We start from the raw sequence: 17,875 nt of genomic DNA on the forward strand, positions 1-17,875 counted from the left end.
GACAGGCCCAATTGCAGGAGAGATTGGAGGTTGTTTTGTGATGAACATACTGTCAGTAGCTGTGTGGCATTCCTCATGTGTGTGGCATTCCTCATCCTGCAAGTGGGATGGTAGAGATATGAGACCCTGGCAGGCCTCCTGTCCCTTCCCGACAGACCTCCTTGGCATTTATAGAACTTGCTCCCTGTTAAAATCCTCTTGACCCAAGACCTGAGCCCCAGACCTTTGGCCTGCTTCCCTCTTCAGGATGGGTCCTGCCACCCAAGCCTCATGTCAGGATCCCCCTCCCTCACAGTTCACACTCCATCACCTTGGAGCCTCTACCTCCCCAGCTGCCCTCTTAGAACTCCTCTCCTTTCAGACAGAGCCCATGCTCCCTCCGAGGCCTGCTGGCCCCACATTCTCTCCAGTCTGGCCCTTGCCCTCTCTGCCTCCCTCCCTCATGCTCAGCCACCTGGCCTCTCACACCTCTGAGCCTTGCACTCCCCTTCTTCAGCCTCCTCTCCCCCTCTGACACAGCCCAAACACTTTCCTACCCCCTGACTCTGCCTAGATAACTCCTACTCACCATGGGCCTCAGAGGGCCCTTCCCTGACTCTACACCATCTCAGGGCCTCATTATAAATCTCTGACATGAGCACCTGTGTCTCTCTTGGCCCATCGATTGATCATGGAGGTAAATCTGCTTCCCTGCCAGACTGGGAGCCCCTGCAGTCAGGGCAGGGTCTGGTCTGCTCCTTCTCAGCGCCATGGGAGTACAGCTGCCTGGGCGCACATCCCAGCTCCATCCAACCTTGGACTCCCCCTCCCAGTTCTTGCAAACCAAGGCATGCCATTCGCCACAGACCCTCCTAGTCCTGGGGGGTGACAAGCACTGCTGCACCTTTTGCATCCTGCTTAGTTGTATGGTTTTTTTTCCAGAGGGAGAGAAAGACTCTGATTCTGAATTCTAATTTGACTAACTTTAACTTAACTGTAGCCATGTACTGGGTCTTTTGACATATGTCATCTGGTGAAATCTTCATGACAGTCCTGCAAAGCAGAAGTTAACCCATTCTACAGATGAGAAAGCAGAGCACAGCAAGGATGAGTTTTCAAGAGGTCTCACAGATGTTAGGCAGTTGGGCTGGACTTTCAAGCTTTGTGATACAGAAGTCAGCACTTTCTTCCTTTTTCATAACTTGGTTGATTCTAAGCACTTAGGAATTACATGAACTGGGCCATGGTAGAGCTGTGAAGATAAGCTCATGACACAGAGAGCAGAGCTCGGTGGCTGGTGCAGTGAGTGGTGAGATAGGACAGCATCTTTCCCCTGGTTCTAGCAAGCTGGGTTCTTCTCACTGTGAGGAATTGCATCATGGATAAGGTGTTCTGAGCAGAGAAGGGTAGGAAACTGTTACCAGCTAAATTGTCTCTCCCATCCCCATTCATATGTTGAAACCCTGATTTCCAGAACCTCAGAATGGCTGTATTTGGAGACAGGGCCTTAAAGGGGTGACTAAGTTAAAACAAGGCTGGTAAGGTGGGCCCTGATCCAATCTGACTGGTGTTCTTATAAGAAGAGGTGATTAGAACAGACAGAGAGATGTTAAGACGCAGGAACCAGCATGTGAGGACACCAGAAGGCAGCCACCTTCAAGCTGAGGAGACGGGCCTTGGAGGGAGCCAGCCCCGAGGACACCTTGTTCTTGGACTTCGGGCCTCCATGGCTGTGAGAAACACATATTGTTTAAGCCACTTGGTCTGTGGCATTTTGCTATGGCAGCCAGGAATCCTCCTGTAGGGTCTGACATGCCTCGGCCTGAGTGCTTGCAGCTCATGTTTGTAGTCAGGTCATCTTTGGAGAAGATTTGCTGAAAAGGCAGTTTTTCAAGACTCCCTCCATGTGCGGGAGGCCTTCTAGGGCACCTCTGCATCCAGCATCCCTGCGAGCCTAAGTGGGAGGCCTTTCGTGGCTCTTGGCCGGGCTGCCTCCCTCCCTGACTCCGGTGGCTGCTTGGTTGCCATGGCAACAGCTTTCTCCATCCTGAGAGCAGGCTCCTGCCGAGACAGCTGGATGAGCCTCACTGTGCTCTGTTAAATCCGTGGAGCCCCAGGCTGCAACCCTCTCTCTCATGGATCCCTGCTCTGCACCCAGCATCCGCCTGGCTGAGGACACAAGCCAGTCCAGCCAGCCTGGCATCAGGACTCTTAGGGTGCTGACCCCATGGGGAGAGCTGCAGATGGTGTGGAAATGCGTTTATTCCAGAATAGTGGGAAGAATGCTGACTGGAGGTCAGGGAGCCAGGATTTCAGTCTATACTCTGCCAGGGTTCTGTGTGTGGTGGCCCTGGGCAAATCACTGCCCACCCTGGGCCTCCCTCCCCTTCTGGGTACGATTGGCACATGGACAGTTCCTTCCTGCAGGGGTGGACCATTTGCCTGGCCTGTGCTGGGGCACAGCTCTCTGGGTTATTACTGTGTCTCAAAGTTCAATGACTTGCTGTGGTTTTCAGATTAGCTTGTTGTGGGGTCTCCACCGGGGCCTGTCATGATGTGAATATTTGCACACTACTTTGGCATTTGTGGAGTGCTTTGCACACCTGCTTCTCACGTGAGCTCCTTGCCAGAACCAACCAGTGATGCTTTTTCACTTCCTGTGCCTGGCTGTGTTTCCAATCAGCAGAGATTTACCCCATAGAGGAGTGAGCAGCCGTTGGTTCCTGTGCTCACCTTGCAGGAGAGGGCAGCCAGGGTGCAGACTGGGGCAGCCACCTCCTCCAGCCGCGTGTGAGGCTGGTGTGACCGTGGCCAACACGGTGAAACCCCGTCTCTACTAAAAATACAAAAATTAGCCAGGCGTGGTGGCGGGCACCTGTAATCCCAGCTACTCAGGAGGCTGAGGTGGGAGAATCGCTTGAAACTGGGAGGCGGAGGTTGCAGTGAGCTGAGATCGCACCACTGCACTCCAGCCTGGCTCATCTGGAACTCCTGACCTCATGATTTACCCGCCTCCGCCTCCCAAAGTGCTGGGATTACAGGTGAGACCACCACGCCCAGCTTTTTTTTTTTTTTTTTTTTTTTTTTGAGATAGAGTCTGGCTGTTGTTACCCAGGATGGAGTACCATGGCAGGATCTCAGCTCGCTATAGCCTCTGACTCCCGAGTTCAAGTGATTCTCCTGCCTCAGCCTCCCAAGTAGCTGGGATTACAGGCGTGCACCACCACGCCCAACTAATTTTTTTGTATTTTAGTAGAGGCAGGATTTCGCCATGTTGGCCAGGCTGGTCTCAAACTCCTGACCCTACATGATCTGCCCGCCTTGGCCTCTCAGCCTTCCAAAGTGCTGGGATTACAGGCATGAGCCACTATGCCCTGCCTTTTTTCAGACAGGGTCTTACTCTGTCCTCCAGGCTGGAGTGCGGTGGCATGATCTCAGGTCACTGCAACCTCCACCTCCCAGGTTCAAGCGATTCTCTTGCATTAGCCTCTTGAGTATCTGGGATTACAGGTACCCACAACCATGCCCAGCTAATTTTATTGTATGTAATAAGCAGTGATTAATGCTTGCAAAAAGAGAAAGCAAAAAATCTGTAATTAAGCAAGGTAAAAGAAATGTTTATTTTAGGGGACAGAGGAGATTTATAGGAGGCTACTTTGTTAAGGAGCATTCAGGCAGCGATCTGAAGGGCATGAATGGGAGGTCCCTGCAGTGGGAATGTTTCCATCACACCCTGGGCTGACTGGGCGCCTCCTCCATGCGCACAACGTGCAGCTTCCTCGAAGGGGCAATGGGGCCCGGCGGTCGGGGGCTGTGGGCAGAGGAACCCAGGCTGGATTCGCAGTCATGCGCCCTGGCTCAGGTATCAGCTCTGCTGCTCACTGACCATGGAACCCTCTGAGCCTGTCTCTGGACCTAAAGAAAGCTAAGCAGAGCACCAGCTGCCTTCTGCACCCTGTTAGTGTGTGTTGGGGTGGGGGTAGGGGCAAATGATGGTGAATTTCTAAATTGGAAGGACTGTTCCCAGGGAAAGGTTCAGAGTCTTCTCCCCATCTAATATTCATCCACAGATCAGTCATGCAGCGAACATATCCCAGGCACTAGCTCTGGGCAGGTCGTGTGTGAGAGGTGTGGGGGCAGAGAGGTGGATCCGGTGGGGGAGCCTGCACTGGAGCTGACTACAGGGAGGGAGAGGTGGGCACATACACAGCACGGTGGTCCTGAGGATGAGCAGATGGGTAGGGCCCCCCCTTGGTGTTCAGGCGGAGACCCCATGACTCAGAATGTTACAGCAACTTCAAACTGCTGGATATGGCTGGCGGGCAGGGAGGGAGAAGTGGCCAAGGTGAGATGGAGGAAGAGCAGGCAGGGGCTGCACGCCCAGCAAGTCCGACCTCCTCGGTGGGTGGGGAGGCCACCACGCAGGGTGGTGGGGACTCCCACAGCTATCTGAGGAAGTTCACTCTAGCTGAGCTTGGGCACGGACCCCCATGGGGGCAAAGATGCTGATGGCCTGAGCTGAGGGGCAGAGTGGAAGGAGCTTCAGGTGGATGAGCCCCGGGACCTGCAGACTGGCTGGACAAGAGAAGGGCTTAGAATGATCAAGAAGCTCTCCTGAGGCCTGGCTCAGTGCTCCAGGGCTAGGGATGGGAAAATGAGGAGTTCTAGAAAGAGTGGTGTGTGGGGCTGTCGGTGTGGGGAGCTGTCAGTGTTGGGGGCTGTCGGTGTGGGGGCTGTCAGTGTTGGGGGCTGTCAGTGTTGGGGGGCTGTCATTGTTGGGGGCTGTCGGTGTGGGGGCTGTCAGTGTTGGGGGCTGTCAGTGTGGGGGGCTGTCAGTGTTGGGGGCTGTCGGTGTGGGGGGCTGTCGGTGTGGGGGCTGTCAGTGTTGGGGGCTGTCAGTGTTGGGGGGCTGTCATTGTTGGGGGCTGTCGGTGTGGGGGCTGTCAGTGTTGGGGGCTGTCAGTGTTGGGGGCTGTCGGTGTGGGGGCTGTCAGTGTTGGGGGCTGTCAGTGTGGGGGGCTGTCAGTGTTGGGGGCTGTCAGTGTGGGGGACTGTCGGTGTGGGGGCTGTCAGTGTGGGGAGCTGTCGGTGTGGGGGACTGTCGGTGTGGGGGCTGTCAGTGTTGGGGGCTGTCAGTGTTGGGGGGCTGTCATTGTTGGGGGCTGTCGGTGTGGGGGCTGTCAGTGTTGGGGGCTGTCAGTGTGGGGGACTGTCAGTGTTGGGGGCTGTCGGTGTGGGGGGCTGTCGGTGTGGGGGCTGTCAGTGTGGGGGGGCTGTCATTGTTGGGGCTGTCGGTGTGGGGGCTGTCAGTGTTGGGGGCTGTCAGTGTTGGGGGCTGTCGGTGTGGGGGCTGTCAGTGTGGGGGGCTGTCAGTGTGGGGGCTGTCGGTGTGGGGGCTGTCGGTGTGGGGGGCTGTCGGTGTGGGGGGCTGTCGGTGTGGGGGGCTGTCGGTGTGGGGGGCTGTCGGTGTGGGGGGCTGTCAGTGTGGGGGGCTCTCATTGTTGGGGGCTGTCGGTGTGGGGGCTGTCAGTGTGGGGGGCTGTTAATGTGGGGGGCTCTCATTGTTGGGGGCTGTCGGTGTGGGGGGCTGTCAGTGTGGGGGCTGTCAGTGTGGGGGGCTGTCAGTGTGGGGGACTGTTAATGTGAGGGGCTATGCAGGCATCTCGGGCACTGGCATTGTGTCTGCTCCTACTTCCTAACTCTCGGGAAGCACCTTGGGTGGATTAGTGTCCTGTGGCTGCCGTAACAAATTGCCATAAACTTAATGGTTTCAAACAACAGATATATTCTCACCATCATGGATGCCACAAGTTCTAAATCCAGGTGTTGGCAGGCCCCTGCTCTCTCTGAAGGATCTAGGGAGGAGCCTTCCTCTTCTTCTCCACCTGCAGGGCTCCAGATGTTCCTGCAGCCTCATTGCTCCAACCTCAACCTTGTCTCCACGTGGCCTTCTCCACTGCTGTCTCCTCTCCTGTCTCTTAGGAGGTCACTTGTCCTTGCATTTAGGGCCCACCTGGGTAATCCGGGGTGATCTCATCTCAAGATCTTGAATTACATCTGCGAAGACCCTTTTCCCAAATGAGAACACACCCCACAGCCCCCGGGGTTAGGTCGTTATGGACACTTGCTACCCTAACGTATTTGTGGGGGCCACTCTTCAACCCACCACAGTGGAGGAAAGTAACCTGTGCTCAGTTGAGGCGTATGGGATTGAAGAACGGTTTTTCCTTCTCTCCTTTTTGTCCTCTCTGCGTAACTTACTCCTCTCTGGGATTCCTACCTGTGTCTGACAAACTTTTCTTGCAGGGAAAATGCCTCTTAGCTGCTACAGTGTGATTGCAAGTTAGACAAAGCCCAGCAGACAGCTGGAGTGGAATTAGATGGGAAAACAGAAGATGAATAATTCAAGCAGCTTTGCCAGGGAAAGGGTGACTCTTAAATGAGCCCAATTATGCTCGTTCCCAAGGGAGGCCAGTCCTGAAACAAACCTTGTGAAGCAGTTTTTCGAGTGGGATTTAGGCAGCTCTCATGAAACAGGGGTAGGGCCACCTGGGGTTAGTCCTGGAAAGGAAAGGACCCAGACCCTCATTTTGCAGATGGGGAAACCAAGGCTTGCAGAATGGGAACAATGTTCCAGTGACAGCCAAGACCAGACACCCAGCCGGGGGCCCCGGCTTCTGACTTGGTGCTGGTCCTGACAAAGTGAAAGCCACTGAATGTGGTCACTGGCCACATGCTTCAAAGTCCACACACGGAAGCCACGGTGTGAGGCAGAAAGGAGTGTTCACAGTAGCTGAGTTTGGGGCATAATTCTTGTGACCTGGAGGCTTCTCCACAGCTACCTCCTTGTCAGGAGTCCGTCTTCAGGCCCCTGTGTTATGATGGATGGAGGGAGCACCAACAGGGACTGCCCCATTAGGTAATTATTTCCTTTTGCAAAGGGCGGGGCTGCAGGCCCAGGTTGGTCCTATGGCCACCTGAGCCAAAGTCTTGGAGAGGCGGTCCCAGGGTCTGGGTGACGATAGACCCAGCCGGGTGCCCATGCCCCAGAGGGTGCCGTGCTGCCCAGAGGTTCTGGGCATGGCTCTGGGCCCTGGGATTCAGAGGCTCGGGACTGCTTGCCTCCTCAGGGAGCTCCTGCTGTGGGGTCCCTGCCACATTGGCTGTGACAGTGATTTCGCTCGTCTGCCAGGGGCTGTGCCTCACATGATAGTGTCACAGCACCCACTCTATCCAAAGACAGAAACAGCAGGAGAGATTCCCCCTTGATGGCTCCCCCATGGTCCTGGGCTGTTGGTGGGACCCAGGTTTGGGGGACTTTGTCTCCCTAACGCCAGGCCCTCTATTCCTTTGCTTTGAGGACTCGCCTCCCTAGCCTACACGTGGGGCACTCGATTGAGTGTCCGTGCCCATCAGCCAGCCCTGGGTTGCTGTGGTTTGGATGTGTTTGCCACAGGGCTACAGATGTAATGGAACCTGTGTACTTTTGTTTATTTATTTATTTTTGAGACGGAGTCTCTCTCTCTCTGTCACCCAGACTGGAGTGCAGTGGCATGATCTCGGCTCACTACAACCTCTGCCTCCTGGGTCAAGTGATTCTCCTGCCTCAGCCTCCCAAGTAGCTGGGATTACAGACACGTGCCACCATGCCCACCTAATTTTTTTGTGTTTTTAGTAGAGATGGGGGTTTTTCGTGTTGGTCAGGCTGGTCTTGAACTCCTGAGCTCAGGTTACTCACCTGCCTTGGCCTCCCAAACTGCTGGGATTACAGGTGTGAACCACGGCACCCGGCCTCCTGCATACTTTGCAGAGTTCTAAAGCATCCCCAGGTGGGAAGGAAAGCGCTTTTGGGGGGACACGGAACCTGTCAGGAGGGCCAGGTTATGCAGTGGTAGCAAACAACCTGAAGGTCCCCAAGGCTTCAAACACCCAGGCACATTTCCCCCTCACACTGCGACTGTGCCCATCACAGGCTGGCTTGGGTGAGGTCTCACTGCAGAGGGAACAGTGTCACAGCACACCACGACCTGGCTCTTAAAACTTCAGCCTGGAAGTGACATACCTCACTTTTGTCTATTCATTGGCAGAAGCAACAAGCCGCCGGTCACTCTGAGTTCTGAAAGGCTGAGAGAGAGAGTTCTCCCCAGGAGAGAAGCTGGGATGTTCAGGGAACCCCGTGCGTCAGCGTTTGGTTTCACCCCACCGAGTGCTCCTCCACCCACTGTGCCCCACGAGTTATAACCCCAGAAAATACAGCAGGAATGAGTGTCCTGATGACACAAGCAGAACTCACATGGGACCTGCATTCCCCGGCTCTTCTGTTGCCACCAAGCCTCCCGCGGCTTCTGTGTGGCTCGAGGTCTCAGAGAGAATGCAGTCCCCGTCTGCCCTGCCTCTCTGGCGCAGAGCATTGTCCGTGGGCCATCGCACTCATGTACGTGACACTTCATCAGTGGCTGCACTTTTTCTCTGGATCCCATTTTAGGGAAGTTCAGTAAGGACTTGAGAGCCACCGCGAGCGGGCAGTGTGTCCTGGAAAGCCATGGACACATTGGGCCCATGAAGGCTGGGCTGCCGGGCAGACGCTGGTGAAGTCAGCATGGGAGGAGGAGGGCTCTTTTCTCGCTTGGCCTTCAATATCATTTTTCATTATTTAATCTCTGCTTCTTTTCATACCGGAAAACTGTAGTTTCCTGGGAAACCAGCCAGGCGGTGATGACTTAGCTCATTTTTCCCTCTCTTTCTATTTTTACTTGATTCTCAGTTTCTGGTTAATGATGTGCTTCCGGGAAGCAAGATTTGAGCATGGGCACAGAGACCTCTGTATGTGCTTTCTGACGCACAGATTGGCCATTGTTTCTTGACCTCTATAAACCCTTGTGTTTAGAGAGGTCAGAAAATACTGCTTTCTTATTGAGAGAGGCAGCAGCTTGGGGAGGAAGAAGAGGGAGGGCAGATGAATTTCAGAGTTTCAATCAGTATTTTCCAGATAGAAAATAATAATAATGGCAACTGACATGCATTGAGCTTTGCAATGCATCAGGCAGTGTGTGAAGGGCTCTGATGATCTTCACAGCAAAATGATGAGGTTATACTGCTGACTCGTTTCACAGATAAGGAAGCTGAGGTATGGAGAGCGGGGAACTCGTTCAGGGTCACACAACCAGGAGGTGAGAGAGCTGGGATTCAAACCCCCGACCTTCCTACTCCAGGGCTCACATGCACCTGAAGACACAGACCGTGCAGAGCCCCATGTGGGGCCAAGGAGACTGGAGCCTGCGGCGGTGGCTATGGGAGGGGAGAGGGCCTTTCTGGCAGGGTGACTGCGGTCTCTGAAGCTGGAAAGCCCGATAGAGGCTTGGGTGGACCAGCCCTTGCGTGCTCCAAGGGCTTCTGATCTGCTGCTGGGCAGCAGGCAAGGGACAGGAAAAGAGAAGGTACTGAGGCCGGGAAGGTCACAAGGCTGAATCCAGGCTTATCACTCACAACTGGGTTACCCCCGACAAGTTGCTCACCTTCTCTGTGCTCCAGTGTTAACAGTCAGGGATACTGCCTTTGCAAGCAGCAAAGTTCTTGTCTCCAAACCAAAAATGGACATTTATTGGCTCCCATATTTAACAGTCTGGGGGAATGGCTTCAGGTGCAGCTTGATCCAGGATTCCAATGGCATCACCAGATTTTTCTCTGTACTCTTTCCACTGTCTGCCCCACCCTCCAGCTCCAGGGTTTCTCCTTGTCCTGGCAGCAGATAGAAGCCCCTTCTCTCTACACCACCCACCCCAGCAGGGGTGCCCAAGCTGCATACCAGCGTTTTCAGTATTCCAAGTCCTAGGGGCTGGAGGGCACAGATCAGAGCTGAGGTGGGGCCGACCCAGAAACTCACTAGAACCTTTGCCCAAAGGAGAATCTCCATACTGTGGACAGAAGGGGAGTGGTGCTGGGGGCAGGTAGGGGAGCCCCCAGATGCCCACAGACTTGGTTCCAGACACAATTTGAAGAGGGATCAAGAAGACTTGAAATGGTTCACCAAGAGCATCCACTGCCCAGCATGCAGTAGGCACATAATACATGCTCCTCTCCTTCTGCTTGGCAGCCACCAGCGGGAGGTGGGCAGAGGAGAGGGGCTCCACGGGTCAGAGCCGTGTGCGGCTGGAGCTGATGCACCCTCACTGGGGCGGGGTGCAGGTGGGGGTGGCAGGTCAGGAGGGAAGCAGTGGGGCCAGCTTCATGGGGACAGTGACAGGCACTTAGAAGGGGTGGCCGGCAGGCAGTTCACCATGCGGATCTGCAGCTTAAGGGGACACTCAGCTGGGGTGAATTTGAGGGTCTCAGGAACAGAGGGGCAGTTCAGACGTGAGGGTAGACAGCTTTGCCTGGGAGAGGTGTTGGAAGCCTCGGGGAAGGCAGAGCATCGAGGGCGCCCTTCACTGCCCCTTCCTTGACCGCACTGCCCAGACATCGTGGACATCAAGCCTGCCAACATGGAGGACCTCACGGAGGTGATCACAGCATCTGAGTTCCACCCGCACCACTGCAACCTCTTCGTCTACAGCAGCAGCAAGGGCTCCCTGCGGCTCTGTGACATGCGGGCGGCTGCCCTGTGTGACAAGCATTCCAAGCGTAAGTGCCCATGCCTGGGGGTGGGGGCTGGGGGGCTGTGCAGCAGGCAGGCGGGCGTGCAGGCAGGGATGTCCTGTCCTGGTGCAGCCGCTGCAGGGGTGCTGGGTGTGGGGTGAGCATGTCCTGGACTGGCCAAAGTGGGTGGGCCCAGTGCTTCTTCAGCACTGAGCTCTTCCCAGAGTCCCTGCACAGCCAGGAACAGCCCAGCTTCTAGGGTTCAGGCCTCTAGGACGAGGGTCAGGGCATCCGGAAGGTAAGGAGGCACCAAACGTAGATGTCACCTCCTCTAGGAAGTCTTCCCAGACCCACACATTGGATCACAGCCCTCCTCTGTGGCCCCAGGGCCCCCAAAGTTTCCCTCTCTTTTGTAACAGGCCACACCTGGCGAAGTTGCTGTGGGCCGCCCCCTCTCCTCTGGCTCCTTGGGAGCAGGGTCTGTAACACGTCCCCTCATCCTAGAACCCACCACAGGGCCTGCTGGGGATCCCATGGGGTGTCTGCGGAGGTGTGGGGCTGAACGAGTTGAGGGGATGTTCTGTGACACAGCAGCCCCCAGCACGACAGCGTACATTAACACTCACGCTGAGCTCGGCCCCAATAAGGGCTTTCCCTGCGATCTCATCAAATCTTCACGAGAGCCCCGGGAGGCGCTGTTCCAAAGAGGAAACAGAAGCTCCAGGGATTGGCCCAAGGTCGCCCAAATTCAACAGTGGCGGGGCTGGGCTGCCTGGCGCTGGATTGTGGCCGCGGGCTGCACACTGCCACCGCCGTCCCAGAGGCCCCTGAAGGCGCAGGATCAGACCACAGCATCCTCTTTCCCAGACAACCCTGAGGGGCTGGCAGGGGGCCAGGCATGCAGGGAGTGTCCCCCAGGCAGAGAGCAGGGACTTTGCTTATCTGGTTCCCCTCATTGTCCCCAGCGCCTACAATAGTGTCTGGAAATGACCACTTGTTGGATAAACCCCGGAGGAGGCTTACGGAAGCCTGGGTGCAGGTGGCAGAGGGCTGGTTGGGAGTGACAGGGCCACACTCTTTCCTTGGGGAGCCCAGTTTTACTGGGCAGTCAGAGACAGGGTGCACACCAGCCCCAGGACTCAGGCTCAGGGCCCCTCAAAACCTCCAGCTTCCACCTCCTTCCTTGGCCAAGTCCTGTCCCCTACATCCACCCCTCATCTCCTCTGGGTTTGTCCACGCTCCATGTGTCACGCTCCACCATCCAGGCATTCAGTAGGTGCCTACTCTCAGCATGGGTATGCAGCAGAGGCTCACCCTTGGGAGCTGGCGTCTGCCGGAGAGACAGGCAGTGAACACACACCTAGGTGAGGCATGTCGGGACATGGCGAGTGATGGCAGCAACATCCGCAAAGTCAGGTGCAGGGACAGAGGGGTCAGGGAGGGCCTCCCTGAAGAGACCACAGTGGAACAGACACCCTGAGGGGGTGAGCTGTGCGGATCGCTGGGGAAGAATGTTCTAGAAGGAGGGCACTGCAGTGGCTATGACTCAGACTGCCCGTAGGTCAAGGGAAGGACTGGGTTTTGTTCTGGGTGAGCTGAGAAGGAGACGCTGTGGGTTGTGATGAGATTGGGACTTGAGGAGGAGGAGAAGCCGCAGAGGATCCCCAGGGGAGCAGGCGTCGGAGGTCCCTGCAGGGTCTGCAGGAAGAAGTGATGACCCCGGAGTGGGGTAGGGGGTCGGGGGTGGGGCAGAGCTCACCTGGCTGCCCCCTGTGGATGTTGCTTGGAGGTGGAGCTTTGCCACATGGGGCGTGACTCTGGGGTTTGGTTTGAGCTATGGGTGAAGGTGGGGCTGTGGCCTGGGACGAGTGGGCTTGCCGCAGCCCAGCAGGCAGGTTTTAGACTCACGAGCCTGAGGCCCGTATTGGGCTTCAAGGAAAGGGGTGGAGTAGGCAGCCAGAGGTCCAGGCAGCAGTGCCCCTTGGATTTAGGTTTGGAGTTAGTGGCCCATGGACAGATGGGACGGATGGGAGGCCAGAGGCCAGCAGAGATGCCCGGGGTGCAGGGAGCCCGGGGCTGCGTCTGTTTCCTATGCACTGCAACAGAGGACCACACGCTTGGTGGCTTAACACAGGACACATGTATTGTCTCAGTCAGCGCTCCATACCTGACTCCCTGGCCAGAATGCAGGTGCGGGGGGCTGGTGCCTTCTCAAGGCTCTGCCTCTTCCACCTTCTGGCACGTGGCCCCTCCGTCCATTCTCCAAGCCCGCAGCAGCCAAGCCTCTCTCAGGACTCTGACCCTCCTGTCTGTCTTTCACGTGTAAAGACCCTTGTTCCCCGCCCCCTAGAGGATCCAGGATGCCTTCCCCATCTCAAGGCCAGCTCAGCTGCAGCCTTAATTTCATCTTCAACTTTAATTTGCCTTTGCTATTTAGTACGGCACAGTCACAGGTGCCAGGGATCAGGACGCGGCATTGCTGGGGCCCGTGCCACTGCCCACAACAGGGCACTGCCCCCCCCACCACCTACGCCTCCCGCCCACCGACTCAGGCCACACGTGCCCCCAGCTGTGCCTATGTGCAGCTCTGGGTCAGAATGACATGGGAGAATATTGGGGAAGAGAGCAGATTCTTCCTGCTCCTGGTCCACCCCTGACCCCGTGTGAGTCCCACGGGAAGGAGGATGGGGCTTCTTGGCACCCCCTTGTTTATAGGGGTGGAAATCCAGAAGCATCCTCAACATCCTCATCTTAAATGCTAAGATTATTCAACTCTTCTAAGATGAGCTAGGCAGCTTTTCCTTTCTTTTTCTGGAAGAGTTGGTGTAATATATCTGCTCCTTGAAGCATTAGGAAAACTTGTGTGCAAATCTATTCGGCGTCCTTCTGAGGGAGACAAGAAAGACTGTCAGCGAGCAGTTTAAAATGCTGAGAAAATGATGTCGACGGTGATGACATCTGTGGAATAGAATGTGTTTGGTCTTGTCAACGATTGTTGTAGAAGATTTTTTAACGCCATGGGGAAATGATTATGTCGAAAGATTTAGGGGGTGACAAAATAAGGCCATGAACACCAAAAAAATGGAAACAGAGAAAACTCTGGAAAGAAATACACTGAGTTGTCTCTGAGTGGTGAGCTATAAAAAATTGATGGGATATTTTCTTTTTATTTTCCTGTGTATTTTTAGTTTATTGATGGATTTGAACTTTGAATCAGAAAACACATGTGTGTGCAGGAAGGGTGGAATTTAGGAGGTACAGAGACGGGCATGGGACAGTTTTGTGCACCCCTCAATGTTTGTGTGACATTCTTCAGTGGGCTGGAGGGGGCAGTCAGACGCCCCTTGGCTCCCGAAGCCTGTGCTATCCGGTTCCCCGGGGCAGAAGCAGCTGTCACATACACCTTGCACATTTCGTGAGTCCAAGCACTGACGCATCCATTCCAGCCACGTAATTTCATATGCCTGGTGGTGTATGAGCCTCGTGTGACTCAGCCCACGAACTCAAGAGTGAGAGAAATATGACTATTTTTGATGACTCAATTCAATGTCATTCTTGCCCCCAGCTCCCAGGGCTGCGCTGAACATTAACTTAGGGGCCTCGGCAGATTCCGCCCCTCTCCAGATTGAGCTAGGTTCCAGGAAGGCTCTGGTGGGCCGAGGTGCAGAGAGAGGGACATGGTGTCTTCCAGGCCACTGAGGACTTTTGACGGTACCTGGGCGACCTTGGGGCCAAGTCCTTGCTGAGAAATCCCCACGGGCCTGTTGGCTGTTCTCAATGACTCACCTGGGAGGTTGGCAGCATGCCGATGTCTGGGGCTTTTGCCCCTGCAGTGATCCCAGGTCTGTAAGCAGGGTGAGGCTGCCTGAGATTTACTGAGGTTTTATGTAAGGTTTTTGCACACACATTCATAGGTGACATTGGTCTTGAATTTTCTTTGCCTATACTCTCTTTGCCCAATTTTAAGATTATTCAACTCTCCTAAAATGAGCTGGGCAGCTTTTTCTTTCTTTTTCTGGAACAGTTGATGTAATCTATTTGGCGTCCTTTTGAGGGAGAGAGGAATTTTTTTTTTTTTTTTTTTTTTGACAGAGTCTGGCTCCATCGCCTTGACACGATCTTGGCTCACTACAGCCTCCACCTCCCGGGTTCAAGGGATTCTCTCACCTCAGCCTCTGGAGTAGCTGGGATTACAGGTGTGCACCACTACGCCTGGCTAATTTTTTTGTATTTTTAGTAAAGACAGGGTTTCACTATGTTGGCCAGGCTAGTCTCGAACTCCTGGCCTCCAGTGATCCACCCGCCTTGACCTCCCAAAGTTCTGGGATTACAGGCATGAGCCACCACACCCAGCTAAGAGAAGAAAAACTTTTAAACAACCAGCTTAATTTCTTTTTTGATTATTGATATATGCAAGTTTTATTTAAAATCTTTCTAGACTATTTTTCATTCTTAAACTCAATATCCTTTATAGAAACTTTCTCCATGCCAGCAAAAAGGTCATGCAGCAGTTTTTTGTTTGTTTTTTAAGACAGAGTCTTGTTCTGTTGCCAGGCTGGAGGCAAGGGTGCAATCTCCACTCACTGCAACCTCTGCCTCCTGGGTTCAAGTGATTCTCTTGCCTCAGCCTCCCGAGTAGCTGGGATTACAGGCACACACCACCACGCCCAGCTAATTTTTTAAATTTTTAGTAGAGACAGTGTTTCACCATGTTGGCCAGGATGGTCTTGAACTCCTGACCTCATGATCTGCCCGCCGCGGCCTCCCAAAGTGCTAGGATTACAGGCGTGAGCCACCATGCCCGGCCTGTGGAGCAGTTTTTCACATGCTTTTACAGCTTCCATTTCTCCTCGTTTAGTCTGCTACACGTCGGGGTGAGTGGCTGAAGTGTCTGTCCCTCCGCGTGCCTTGTCCAGGCCGTTTGCTCTGTGGCTCTCATGGGAAATCAAGCACACAGCTGATTTCCAGTTAGCCGGGGGTGGCTGTTTTTAATCTGAACAGAAATGGCTGTTTCTTGAGCTAATTTTTAAAAAGAGATTTGGGGATTAGGATTAGTTCTTCACCCCCCACTTCCATCCATGTATCCAGTTACTGCTCAAAACTCAGGGAGCGGCTGGTAGTGACACCCCAGAGATGCGCCCACAGCGTCGTTTTCCTAACAGAATCAGACCGTGAATGAAGAGCGTCCTGGATGCAGGAAGGTGCTTGTTTCTGCCATTAGACAGATGAGGAGACCGAGGGACTGAGAAGCTCTGTGACTTCCCTGGACCCGTCCCTCCATCAAGGCAGAGCTGGGGGAATGCAGGCCACTCTGTTCCCTCCGAAGTTTGCCACCTTTCTCCAAAGCACTAGAAATCCGGGTCCTGTGTCTGCTTGGCAGGGTGACAGGGTAACCATGGAAACAACCGTATATGAGTCCTCAAAATAGACAGTTACTTCTGCTTATGACAGCACAGAGCCTGCCAAAAGAAAGGGCCACGCCTGGAGCACCGGAGTTCTTAGAATAGGGGTGATGGTGGCCCAGACCCTTCATGGGACCCCATCAGTGTCCTGGGTCCGGTTTTGGGTGAAATAACCTCAGCTCATTCCTTGCACACTTAGTGCACTCACATGCTGTTTTAGGTTTACATCTCATTAAATCCTCAGCACCCATGATGGGGGTGTTACAGTATTCATCCCACAGACCAGGGAATTGAATACACTTGGCCCTGGAACGCTGTGGAGGTTAGGGGTGCAGATAGCTCCTGAACGCAGTTGAGAATCCACGCTTAAGCTTCTGACTCCCCAGAACCTCACTCTTAAAAGCCTGCTGCTGTCGGCGGGAGCATTACCATAACATCCACAGCCCGTGGATGTTTAAAAAGCCTGGTGTCTACGTGTATTTTATGCATTTGTGACATACCTCACTTTTTCTTTCTTTGTTTTTTATCCAAGGCTAGAGGGTTCATCTGAGTTTTTTCAAACTGTGGCAAATCTCCAAAATGTTCTCAGTATATTTACTGGGAAAATCGCACATCAGGGGACCCACAGGTTCAAACCTGTGTTGTGTGAAGGTCAAGGGTCAGCTGTATGCTCACTTCCCATCGGCTGGAACAATCACCACGGGCTCAGTAGCTCAGAACAACACAAAAGATAGTTGTATATGTTCTGCAACTCGGGGGGCGGAAATGAAGGCGCCAGCGGGCCTGCGTTCTCTGGACGCTGCGGGGTGGGGCCGTTTCCTTATCTTCTCCAGCTACCAGAGGCTCCTAGAGGCTGCCTGCGCTCCTCAGCTCATCATCCCAACCTCTGCTTCCCTCATCCTGTCTCTTCCTTCCATCTTTCCCCTTCTCCCTCCTCCACACACCCTTGTGATGACATTGGGCCCATCCAGATTATCCAGGTCACCTCCCTACCTCAAGGTCCTTCACTTAATGACACCTGCAAAGCCCTTTTTGCCATGTGAGGTAACAGATGCACAGGTTCTAGGGGGAGGATGTAGACAGACGCTTATAGGGGTCATTGTTGTCTACTACATTGAAGCACAGAGAGGTTAAGACATTTGCCCAAGGTCACACAGCTAAGTAGAGCCAAGACAGAGCCTGAGATAGGATCATGCTTTCAGCCTGCACTCTTTCTCCCTTACTCATCACAGAAGCCTTGAGAACTAAAACTCTTACTGGAATTGTGGGTGAGCTGGGTTTTGTTTCTTTTTTTTTTTTTTGAGATAGAGTCTCACTCTGTCACCCAGGCTGGAGTGCAATGGTGTGATCTTGGCTCACTGTAACCTCTGCCTCCCAGGTTCAAGCAGTTCTCCTGCCTCAGCCTCCTGGGTAGCTGGGACTACGGGTGCATGCCTCCATGCCCGGCTTTTTGTATTTTTAGTAGAGAAGGGATTTCGCCATGTTGGCCAGGCTGGTCTCAAACTCCTGACCTCAGGTGATCTGCCCACTTCGCCCTCCCAAAGTGCTAGGATTAACCAGGCGTGAGCCACCACGCCCCACCTGAGTGGGTTCATTTAGAGAGGCTGTGCGGGGTTAACTCCCAGGGCTCACTCTAGTAATGGATCTGCTGCAGGAAGTCCAGTCCCAGCAGCTATCTGGGGGCAGAGCCGGGGCAAAGCTCCCCAACACTGGGAACAGCCGTGCAAAGGCCCTGTGGCTAGATATGGAGGCTACATGGCAGGAACAAAGCCGGGAGAGAGAGGAGGTGAGATCAGAGAGGTGTGTGGCTAGAGGAGGCTGAACAGGCCAGGGCAAGAGCTTCGGGTTTACTCTGCCGGGAACGGGAACCACAGGGGCGTCTGAGCCGGCCTGGCCACGTTTTCACAGGATCCCCCTGG

General features: G+C 54.4%; 1 protein-coding gene across 4 annotated transcripts in view; it reads left to right on the forward strand.

Moving 5' to 3' along the window:
* The window catches only part of PPP2R2C (protein phosphatase 2 regulatory subunit Bgamma), a 248,010-nt gene that overhangs the window by 209,468 nt on the left and 20,667 nt on the right, over positions 1-17,875 (forward strand). For all 4 annotated transcript variants that reach the window (XM_021669381.2, XM_021669385.2, XM_021669378.2 and 1 more), the window contains one exon: positions 10,435-10,599. In XM_021669381.2, the coding sequence (XP_021525056.1) occupies positions 10,435-10,599 (165 nt within the window). The remainder of the gene's footprint in view (positions 1-10,434; positions 10,600-17,875) is intronic.

Source organism: Aotus nancymaae, unplaced genomic scaffold (assembly GCF_030222135.1).
Source record: "Aotus nancymaae isolate 86718 unplaced genomic scaffold, 86718_ANA_hifiasm-v0.15.2.pri h1tg000006l, whole genome shotgun sequence".
In the NCBI taxonomy this organism is placed as follows: Eukaryota; Metazoa; Chordata; class Mammalia; order Primates; family Aotidae; genus Aotus; species Aotus nancymaae.